General features: G+C 56.4%; 1 protein-coding gene across 5 annotated transcripts in view; it reads left to right on the forward strand.

The window, feature by feature from the left end:
- PTDSS2 (phosphatidylserine synthase 2) overlaps nucleotides 1-11320 on the forward strand; it is a 36059-nt gene that overhangs the window by 8982 nt on the left and 15757 nt on the right. For 4 of the 5 annotated variants that reach the window (XR_004266082.1, XR_004266083.1, XM_032271486.1 and 1 more), the window contains exons 2-3: nucleotides 2871-2972; nucleotides 10845-10927. Coding sequence is in view for 2 of the 5 variants with exons in the window: in XM_032271486.1 (XP_032127377.1) it covers nucleotides 2871-2972; nucleotides 10845-10927 (185 nt within the window). In the remaining 3 variants the exon portion in view is untranslated. The remainder of the gene's footprint in view (nucleotides 1-2870; nucleotides 2973-10844; nucleotides 10928-11320) is intronic. The other variant, XM_032271488.1, reaches the window with a different exon arrangement.

Consider the following 11320-nt stretch of genomic DNA (forward strand, 5'->3'; position numbering starts at 1 on the left):
CGGTGGTGCATTCCTGTGACCTCAGCTACTCAGGAGGCTGAGACAGGAGACCTGCTTGAAGCCGGGAGGCAGAGGGATGGAGATATATATACACACACACACATACGTACATACATACATCATACATGCATGTTATATAATTCGCTGGGTGTGGTGGCATGCGCCTGTGGTCCCAGGTGCTCGGGAGGCTGAGCTGGGAGGATGGCTTGAGCCCAGGATGGGAGGTTGCAGTGAGCCAAGATCACACCACTGAACTCAAGCCTAGGTAACGGAGCCAGACCCGTCTCAAAACGGAAGAGCTCACTTCTCTGTTTTCTTCACTTGGGGCCAGTCTGCTCAGCGTAACTGGATGTTTTCATAAGGAAAGTAAACCTGAAAGGGCGTAAGAAAATTCCTGAATGAACGGAGAATGTTCCATGTCTCACGAATGGGAATCCTAAGTGCAGCAACCTATCAGTTCTCCTCACGTTACTTTATAAATTCGGTTCCATTCCAGTCAGAGTCCTCATGGAATCATTGGTGTCCACTTGCCAAACTGCGCTTTAAATTAACATGGATTAAAATTAATGTGGAATAAATGTGCACGAATAATTAGGATTAAAAACGATAGAAGGGCAGCATTCCAGACACAGGTGGGCTCTGGCCAGGGTCCAGCCTGGAGCCCCCACCCTGGCTCTTCATGAAACCAGCCAAGTCCAGGCGTGGGTGTGTTCAGTGGCAGCACCGTCTTCGGGTGACACATTCATGCACCGCCATCACCGCGCTCAGCCCCGGAACGTTCCGTCACCCAAAAGGCCTGTGTCCCGCTCCCGTCCGCTCTTGATGGGTGCCGGCTCATTTCCTTGAGTCATGCTTGGTGACAGATGGGGGGTATCTTCTGTGCCTGGCTTCTGTGGCGTCTTTTCTTTTTCTTTCTCTTGAGATGGGATCTTGCAGTGTTGCCCCGGCTGGTCTTGAGCTCCTGCCTCAGAGCTGCCCTACTGCCTGGGCTCCCGAGTGGCGTGCCTTTGAGCTCCACCCACACTGAGGTGCTTGCCAGCAGCACGTCACTCTGAGTGCTGAGCAGTGTGGGGGGACGCAGTGTTTCACCCACTGATAAGAGTTGTGGTCTGTTTCCGATTTTAGGTTATTGTAAATGAAACATCTGCATGTAAGTCTTCAAGTGGACCTGTGTTTTCATTTATCTGAAGTAAATGCTTGGGAGTGTCGGCTGGGCTGCGTGGTAGAAGTGGGTTAACTTTTCTGCCCCACTTCACCGTCCCACCCGCTGTGTGTGAGCCTATTCTTTACCCAGAGGCCGCACCAGCACTTGGTGTTGTGATGCTTTTAACTTCAGCCATCGTGGCGGCTGTCTGATGTCGTGTCGCGGCTTTGATCTGCTTTCACGGTGACCATCGGTTCGTGTGTGACACACTTCAGCTGTTCATGTGCTTATTGCCCATTTGCATATTTTATTTGTGAGGTGCCTGTTCAATTTTTTGCCCCTTTTTTTCATTAAATTGTTTACTGAGCTGTAAGAGTTGTTTTTTTTTTTTTTTTAATATATTCTGGATACAAAGTCTTTTTTTTTTTTTTTTTTCCCGAGACAGATCTTGCTCTGTCCCCAGGCTGGAGTGCAGTGGTACAGTCACCCTAGCTCACTCAGCCTTGACCTGGGCTCAAGCGAACCTCCCGCCTCAGCCTCCCGAGTAGCTGGGACTACAGGCGCAAGCCACCATGCCAGCTAATTTCCTGTAGAGATGGGGTCTCACTGTGTTACCCAGTCTGGCCCTGAACACCTGGGCATGGGCAGTCCTCCTGTCTCAGCTGGCCAAAGCGTGGGGACTACAGACAGCGCAAAGTTTTGTCCAATACGTGACTGAGTATTTTCTCCCAGTTGGTGACTTGCGTTTTCATTTCTTTAGGGCACAAACAGTTTATGTTTCATGGAGGCAAGTCCTGGGTAAGGTGCTTTACATGCGTCATTCACTTAATTCTTACAGTGTCCGTGGAGGTCAGAAGCTCCCCCATTTAGAAATGAGGAAACTGAGGCACGAGGGGTACATCCTCTTCGAGGACAGACTCGGTGGGTGTAGGAACAGGGTTACAGATGGGGAAACTGAGGCACGAGGGGGTCCATCCTCCCTCCCAGGACACACTCGGTGGGTGTAGGAACCGGGTCTCTGACTGCATTTGCAGGTGGTTGTGCAGAGGGGTCTCGGGCGAGGGTTTGGCACCGGCAGTGTTCCAGGTCTGGTGGTGCTGTGGTTCTGGTCTTGGGCCTGTTGTGGGCTGTTTCCAAGTGAGGCATTTTCCACCAGCGATGGGACGGGACAAGATTGCAAAGAAAGCACCCTGCCTCCTCCCCCTACATCTGGGCTCTGACGGCCAGACCAGAGGGTGAGCAGAGATGGCTGGCGCCTCCCGCAGCTGGCCATGGTCCCTGCAGGCCTCTGCTCAGGCCCCTTCTCAGCCCTTGGTGTCTTGGGATGCTGTCCTGAATCTCTCAGATGTGATTTCCTGAACCGGACGGCTGGTCGTCTTGCATGGTGAAAAGTACCATGTTTACGCCTACCGTAACTCTTTAACAGCAGACACCTGCCCTGGATGCCAGTGCCCCCCTGGGCCCTTAGCAGCAGCCTTCAGCTCCCCAGGAGCATGAGGCTCTTCTGTCCAGCATGCTGGGGGCTGGTCTCAGCCCTCACTGGCCAGCAGACACAGGGTCATGTCGGAGTTCCCCCACTGGGACTCGCAGCCACGTGCTCGTTGGGAGTTGGAGAGTGGAGCTGAAGCTCTCTCGGTGCTGTAGAGTGGATTGGGGGCCTGTTACATGAGTGTTTAGCAGTGCTCGCCGTGCTCTGACACCATGCTTACGTGTTTCTGGATTTCAGGCGAGCCCACACCTTGACCGTGCTCTTCATCCTCACCTGTGCACTTGGCTATGTGACGCTGCTGGAAGAAACACCTCAGGACACAGCCTACAACACCAAGAGGTAACTGGCCCTCCCATCCTGCTTTCCGAAGCTGCCCCTGTGCCCCGTGTGGGGTTGTGGTGTCCTTGCCGCGTGGGCCGCCACCCTCTCCCTTCAGTGTGTCTGATGTGCAAACCCCTGGGGCCGCCCTGGGTGCTATGTGGCGTTCCTGCCGTGGACTGGTCAGCCCCATCGCCTGTCCCCGGGAGCGGGAGTCTGTGCCGTCTCCATGTGCCCGGCAGCCTGTGCTGGTTTCCTGAGTGTTGTGTGTTGAGAGGCTGGAACATTCTGCGGCAGCCTGCAGGGCTGAGCCCTCGAGTTCGGACGTCTCCCGGTGTGAGATTCCTGCAGTGGCTGGTGCCCGTTCCGCCAGCCGGCGTGGCTCTTGCACGGACGGGGGTCGGCAGCCTGCGACCCTGCTTCTGCGTTCAGGAAGTGAGCAAACGCGTCTTTTCAGCGTGGTCTCCACAGCAGGCTAGACACTGGTGTGTCCTTTGCTGGAGTTCCACAGGTTCTGGCGCCTGTCTCAGAAGTGTGTGTGTGGAAGAGAAGCTGGTTTTAGAGCCTGGGAATTTGTCTTGAGTTTTCTGCACCTGATTCTCCTCTTGCAATCCACGCACCTTGGTGTGTCTGCCCAGGGCTGCCTCCTGCGCAGCAAGGCCGCAGACACCTTCAGGGCCTGGGCCCTGCTTGCTCCAGGCGGATGGCGGGAGGAGGCCAGAGCAGGGTCCGGAGAGCAGCACCAGGGAGAGCAGAGGTGGAGGGAGGCACTGGAGGCCTGTTGGTACCCGGGCCACATGGCGGCTCCGGTTGGCAGGAGCCTTGGGGCTCGTGGGGGGTCCGCTGTCCCTGCGCTCTTGGGCCAGCACTTTGTCTTGTAAAGCAAGGGTCTCCGTGTCTTCTTGAGTGTCGAACGGGCGATGGGTAGGCGCAGTGTGAACGTCATCACGCGTGGACGGGCCTCGGGGGCCCTGTCTGCTCATTGACTTGCCACTAGCCCTGTGGGCTCCAGAAAACGAGCACACCCAGCGCCCTGTCTGTAGGGGACTGGGATGCTTTAGAGTCACCCACAGCAGGCATCACCAAGCCCATCTCCCTGGGGGCAGCCGGCATTTCTGGTTACAAACTGCTGTTGGGTGCCTGGACCCAGGGCTCTGCAGCCTGCTCCCCAGAGGAGCTCACCCCTCGGTCCTCCCCTGTGAGACAAGGTGGCCTCTCCTGTGCTGGTCTTCCCCCTGCTCCTGGCTGCGCGCCCTGTCGGCTCTTTGCCACCTCGCTGACATCCCTCTCCCAGTCAGCTCTGCTGGGCCTTCCTCTTTTTTTCTGAGCCTGAGGTGGCAGATTGCTCTCAGGCGTGCGTCTCCCATCCTCCAGGCCCAGCTCGCTCCTTCTCCCTCTCCTAGGCCATCAGTCCCTGCTGGGGCCACGTGCAGAAACCTGCAGGCCCGGTGTGCACTGGGTAATTAGGACCCAGAAGTAGATGAGGGAGCATGTGCCGAGCCTGGGCCCTGTGGAGGGGCCACATGGGGACGCTGCAGCTGTGGCTCTGGAGGCAGTAAGGCTGTTGGCAGGAGCTCTGTGTTGTCTAGAGGGAGCTTTCAAGTAGGACTTGGTCTTTCTTGAATTCATTCATCACCACCTGGCCAGTAGGGTCTGTGGCATCTGCCAGGCCAGCAGAGCAGGTGGATTAGGAAGTGACACTGGGTCTCCCCTCGAGTGCCCCCATATGGCAAGAATTGCCAAGGAAGAGCAGGAGTGCAGAGGGTATCTTGGGAGCGCTCCGCGAGAGCATTCACCAGGCTCCACCAGTCATGTCACGAAGCCTCACCGCCGCAAGCCAGTCCCTGCCCTCCCAGGCCTGGGTGCTGTGGGAAGCACTGGGTGACGACGCAGACCCACAGGGGCCAGGAGCTTAGACCCTTGAGCTGGGGGCAGCAGCGGTGGACACGTCCCCCACTTCACCCAGCTCTGGCCTCTCCTGAGTGGCCCTCGATGTGAGAGGCTGGGTTCTGCCACCCTGTCCCCTCCAGCAGGGAGACCCTGTGCATGTTCATCGAGAGGGGCCAGGAGACGGGAATTCACGGGGCCCTGGGTACTTTCCTCTGAGGTTCTGTTTTGGGGACACTGGACGTGCTCCCAGCTCATGTTCTCTGGCCCCCTCACCCACTTTGAGGGCACAAAAGAAGCCACTTCTCTGCTGCTGGCTCCTTCCCAGAAGGCCCAGCTACCCTGGGTCACCCTGGCACTGACCGTGGCTCTGCAGCTCCTACCAGTGACATTGCCACGGTGCCTCTGTCCTGAGTCCATTCTCACGGCCCAGACCGCACTGCAGGCACCAGGAGTGTGACAGCAGCACCGCCCTGACTCGGGCACAGCCTCCCTGCCGCATGCTCGCTGTCCAGGAGACTGCGGAGGCTGGTTTATTTTTAATACAAGAGCTACTTGATGTCCTCAAAGGTGGATTTCTTACATAGAAAGTACCTGGCTGGGCACGGTGGCTCACACCTGTAATCCCAGCACTTTGGGAGGTGGGCGGATCACCCGAGGTCGAGAGATCAAGACCGTCCTGGCCAACATGGAGAAACCCCGTCTCTATCAAAAATACAAAATTAGCCTGGTGTGGTGGTGGGCGCCTGTAATCCCAGCTACTCGGGAGGCTGAGGCAGGAGAATCGCTGGAACCCGGGAGGCCGAGATCATGCCACTGCACTCCAGCCTGGGCAACAGAGTGAGACCTCAAAAAAATTAAAATTTCTGTTTTGTAAAAGACACTGTCAAGAGAATGAAAGAGTGGGCCACAAGCTGTTGAAAATACGTACGAAACACTGACAAAGGGCTTGTATTCAGAATATGCAAAGAACTCCTAAAGCTCAACAGGAAGAAAAGAAGCAGGTGTGCCAGGGTGGCTCACACCTGTAATCCCAGCACTGTGGGAGGCTGAGGCGCGAGGATCACTTGAGGCCAGGAATTCCAGACCGGCCTGGATAACCTGGTGCATTAGTCTGTTTTCAGACTGCTAGGGAGAAATACCCAAGACAGGGTCATTTACGAAAGAAAGAGGTGAATTGACTCAGTTCTGAACTGCCCGGGAGGCCTCAGGAAACTTAGAGTCATGGCGAAGGGGAAGCGAGCCCCTTCTTCACGAGGCGGCTGGAGAGAGCGAGCGAGCACAGGAACAGCTGCCGCTTCCCGTCTCGCTGTCGCTGGGCTGCAGTGCAGTGGCGCGATCCTGGCTCACCGCAACCTCTACCACCCTCAGCCTGCTGAGTAGCTGGGGCTACAGGCGTCCGCCACCATGCCCAGCTAATTTTTGTGCTTTTCACCATAGTGGCCAGGCTGGTCTCAAACTCCAGACCTCAAGTGATCCGCCCACCTTGGCCTCCCAAAGTGCTGGAATTACAGGCCTGCGCCACCTCTCCCAGCAAAAACGGCTGCTTGTAAAACCGTCAGCTCTCCTGAGACTCCCTCACCACACGAGAAGCGTGGGGGAAAGCCGCCTTCCTAACCCAGGCACTTCCCTCCCTCGACACGTGGAGGCTACAGTTAGAGGTGAGATTTGTGAGGGGACACAGAGCTAAACTGTCACATGGCGAAACTCCATCTCCAAAAATTAGCCAGGCATGGTGGCGCACACCTGTCATTCCAGCTACTCGGGAGTCTGAGGTGGGGGAGGATCCCTTGAGCCCAGGAGGTCAAGGCTGCAGTGAGCCAAGATCACACCACTGCACTCCAGCCTGGGCAACAGAGTAAGACCCTCTCTCTCAAAAACAAACCTGGGTGACAGCTCCTCGGAGGGCTCAGGCAGGAGAATCACTTGAATTCAGGAGGCAGAGGCTGCAGTGAGCCAAGATCACACCACTGCACTCCACCCTGGGTGACAAGAGCAAAACTCCATCTCAAAACAAAAACAAACCCTGGGTGAAAGGTCTAAGCAATGCTCACCAGAGAAGATACTCAGACAGCAGATCGCGGCGGGAGGGTGCTTGGCATCCATCGTCCTTCAGGAGCTGAAAACAGGAAGGCACCACTACATGCCTGTTGGAGTGGCTAAAATCTTAAAAACTCGCAGTACCGAACACTTGCAAGAATCGGAAGCACCAGGAACTCTCATCCATTGCTGGTGGGAATACCGAATGCCAAAGCCACTTTGGAAGACAGTTTGACAGACTCTCATAGAAGTGAATGTAAATATGCTCTTACCGGGCAGCCCAGCAGTCCTGCTCCCAAGTATTTCTTCTCATGTCCACACACAGGCCAGGCACGGTGGCTCATGCTTATAATCCCAGCAGTTTGGGAGGCTGAGGCAGGAGGATCAGTTGAGCCCAGGAGTTCAAGACCAGCCTGGGTAACATAGTGAGACCCCAGCTGTTGAGATCACGCCATTGCACTCCAGCCTGGGCAACAAGAGTGAAACGCCATCTCAAAAAAAAAAAGTAAATGATAACAATAATAGTAATGAAAAAGAGACCAAACTGAAAAACCTAGGCAGTGTCCCAGCACGCACGTACGCTCCCGCCTGTCAGCAGGCTGAGTTGGATCTCCTAAGCCAGAAGGCTGAGGCTGCAGTGAGCTGTGATTGAGCCACTGCACTCCAGCCTGGGTGACAGAATGAGACCCTCCCTCTAAAAGATAGTAATGATAAGTGAGCATCAAGCCGTGACCACAGGCAGGGACCTTACATACATGTTCCTATGTGAAAGAAGCCAGTTGAAGAGACCACGCACTGTGGTTTCAGCTTGATAACGCTGGAAAAGGCAAAATGACGTCATAGTTTTCAGATCAGTTGTTTCCAGGGGAAGACCCCACAGGGGTCACTCCGCCTCCTCCAGCATTCGTGTGGCACTGAGGCCACTCTGTGGTAGAACACGGCATTCATGTGGCACTGAGGCCACTCTTTGTGATAGAACGTGGCATTTGTGTGGTACTGAGGCCACTCTGTGGTAGAACACGGCATTCGTGTGGCACTCAGGCCACTCTGTGTGGCACCGTCATGGTTGATACGTGACACTGTGCGTTTGTCCAGACCTGCAGAACCGGACAACACAAGAATAAAACTTGTGGAGATTTTAAGCATTCATTTAGGAGATCAGGGATCCCAGCAGGGAAGGCAGACTGACGAGAATTTTAACTGTTACAAATGCATTTGGTGACCTTCTGTGGAAGGTTCAGAAGAAGGTGCTGTGTAACTTTGGAAATCAGCAGTGTCTGTAAGCCAGAGGCAAAAGGAATGGCATAGACACTGTTCTAGTCGATAAAGTTTTGCTCCACAGAGGTGCTGGGTGCTGCTGTCGTCATTTTGTTTGTGATTGTGTGACACTCCCGAGCCCAGCATGGCCACGTTCATAGCGTGGCCACGTTCATCGCGTGGCCCCAATGGCGTGGCAAGGCTGCTGCCTAGTCCTGCAGAGCACGGCCAGCGCCTCACTAAGGAATGTTCCACGGAATTCCCGGCCAGGCCCCCCTCAAACAGTCCAGGTCCTCAGTGACGGGGAGAGTCTGAGAAACCGTCCCGGCCTAGGGGAGCCTGAGGAACCGGGACGAGTAAATGCCACACGGCGCTGAGGAAGGGATTGTGGGCGGGAAGCGGGCACAGGGAGGAGGGCAGTGCAGGCCTCACTGAGCAGCTGTGTGACAGCCCTGGCTTGTCAACCGTGAGGCACTGATAATGAGAACACTGGGCGTGGGAGATAATGCGAACTTTTACTAGTTTCACAGTAATTCTGTAAATCTAAAGCCAGCCTAAAATTAAAAGTTTATTTTTAAAATGTATTTGTTTTCCTTTTTTTTTTTCTTTGAGATAGAGTCTCGCTCTGTCACAGGCTGGAGTGCGGTGGTGCAATCTCGGCTCACTGCAGCCTCCACCTCCCAGGTTCAAGCGATTGTCCTGCCTCAGAGTCACTGGGATTACAGGCACGCGCCCCCACGCCTGGCTAATTTTTTGTGTTTTTAGTAGAGACAGGGTTTCATGTTGGCTGGTGTCAAACTTCTCACCTCTAGTGATCTGCTCACCTCGGCCTCCTGAAGTGCTGGGATTGCCGGCATGAGCTACCATGCCCGGCAAGTAATTCTCATGAACAGATTAGCCTTGTGAAGTTGTGGTAAACATTATGTGATGTGGGGCCAGCCAGGTTCGAGTCCAGTGTGACCCGGTCTGAGCTGGCCCCTGGGCAGTGTACACACGTGTACAGGGGCCACAGGCCAATTCAGGAGCTGAACACCAGCACCACACCACGTGGCCAGGTCACACCCAGTGGCCTGGGGTGGCACGTGCCTGTCCTGCAGATGGCAGGGGTAGCAGCTTCCCTAGGTCAGTGCCTGTTTCTCTTTTCATTTCTATCTTTCGGGGGGGGGTGGCGGGCACAGAACATTTCAGTGTCTTTCCTCTGAATGTTAGGACTCTCTGCACGCACCATGGAGGCACACCTCAGGCGGGGCCTGGGTCCTGCTCCAGGGGGCTCTGCAGGGAACTTTTCACACCCCTCCTACCCCTCAGCACTGAGAGAGCTCAGGAGGGGCACCTGCACAGGGACGTGGGTCCTGCCTTGCTGAACCCGGCGCAGGCATCACTGCCACTGTCCCTGGAGGCTGACTGACAGCAGGCATGTGGGAGCTGGGGCTTGGGTGGAAACAGGTCAGAAACTCATGTTTCGCCGGGGGGGGCATGAATGTCCTGCCTCCCAGGCAAGACCCTTGGGGCTCTGAGTGGACAGCAGCACGTTTCCAGAACAACCAGACCGTTTCCCCAGAGGCACTGGGGGCCAGCGGCCTGTGCCCTCCCTATCCTCCGTCTTGCAGGACTCCTGCGGGCACTCCAGCGGGTGTGACCTCACCTCGTCTGCCTGGGACTTTCTGTCCCAGGCACTCCTGCGGGCAGAGGGGAATCCCTTAGACTGAAGTTGTTTCTGGATACTTTTTAAGGGCGCAGTCTTACAACATAGCTAGCTTGTCTCTGTGGCCCCGTCTGTTCCTGCAGCCACGTGAACGTGTGTGTGCGCAGCACCTTCCTTCACGGTAGCCAAAACCTGGACACGGCCCAGCGTGTAAACACCCCGAGGTGTGATGGTCGGCACAGCCACGCTTAGCCAAGGGAGGGACTGGGCAGTTCAGCAGCCAGTGGGTCTCAGACCCCGAGCTGAGCACGACTGAGGAGGACGGGCGCATGGAGTGCCGCAGAGCACAGAGGGTCCACGCGCGGGTGGGGGCGCCGGTGTGAGCGGGTGCCTGCGGCTGGGACTGTCTGCACATCCGCTGGCCTAAGCTGCTTTTCACGGAGACCCACTGGGCCTCTGGCTGAGGCCGGCCCCAAGGAGCTTTGCCCAGGAGGGAGCACCTTCCCCAGGGTGCCTCCCCAATGCCCAGCGCAGCCCCTCGCACCTTCCTGGGTGGGGGCTGTGCCCCTTCCGTTCTGTGAACCTGCATCTTGATTGCAGTTACAGCTCTCACGTTGCCATCTAATGAACCGCAGGAGTCCTGTTGGTATCCAATGAGAGGACCCCAGAAAGACACAGGAACTCTGTAGAGACGCCTCCTGGGTCCTGCCACGGTGGAGCAGGGAGGCGTTAGCAGCACTGTTCCCTCCTACGTGGGCATTTGTGCTGACGGTCACGTGCAGAGCATTCGGTGCTTTCCGTGTAAGCGAGTGTCTTGTCACGTGACCCTGGGAGCCACCGGCAGCCTGAGTGCGAGCGCCTTCGCCTGGCGTGGGCCACTGGGCAGGTGGAGTGTGAACGCTGGGCCCAGGGTGGTGGAGGTAGCCGGCCTTCGCCCCGCCTATCCTTCTCCCCGCCTGCATCGGGCTGTTCCACAGTGGGTGTCTGGGGGTCCCTGCAGCCTCCCATCTCCCTCCTGGGAGAAGCCTACACACACTGAGGGGCTGTTTGTTCTTTATTTGCAGAGGTATTGTGGCCAGTATTTTGGTTTTCTTATGTTTTGGAGTCACACAAGCTAAAGACGGGCCATTTTCCAGACCTCATCCAGGTAACTTGCCATTTCTTTCTCGTGTGTGCCCCTGTGGCAGTTCTGTTCTGAGCGGTCACTCTGTGTCTGTGCTGCTGGGTGTGAATGTCCTGTCCTCCCTTCCACCTGGACCCTCCCCGAGGCCTCCGAGGCTACTTCCCACACTGGGACAAGGGTGTGGGGCTGCAAGCTGGGCACGTTTTCCTCCTCCAACCCTGAGGGTCCCCCCAGGCCTTCTCCGGCCGTTTCACTCTTCCCTGTCCAAGGGCCTTTCAGCCCTTCTCTTCCTGCTTCTGCCTCCTCTTTCCACGGACCAGAGTGGTTGCAGGCTCCAGATGGGGCTGTGAGGCCAGGGGGTGTCGGCTCCAGATGGGCTGTGAGGCCGGGGGGGTGTGGGCTCCAGATGGGGCTGTG

This window comes from Sapajus apella, unplaced genomic scaffold (assembly GCF_009761245.1).
Source record: "Sapajus apella isolate SASKATOON/1434 unplaced genomic scaffold, GSC_monkey_1.0 scaffold234, whole genome shotgun sequence".
NCBI lineage: Eukaryota > Metazoa > Chordata > Mammalia > Primates > Cebidae > Sapajus > Sapajus apella.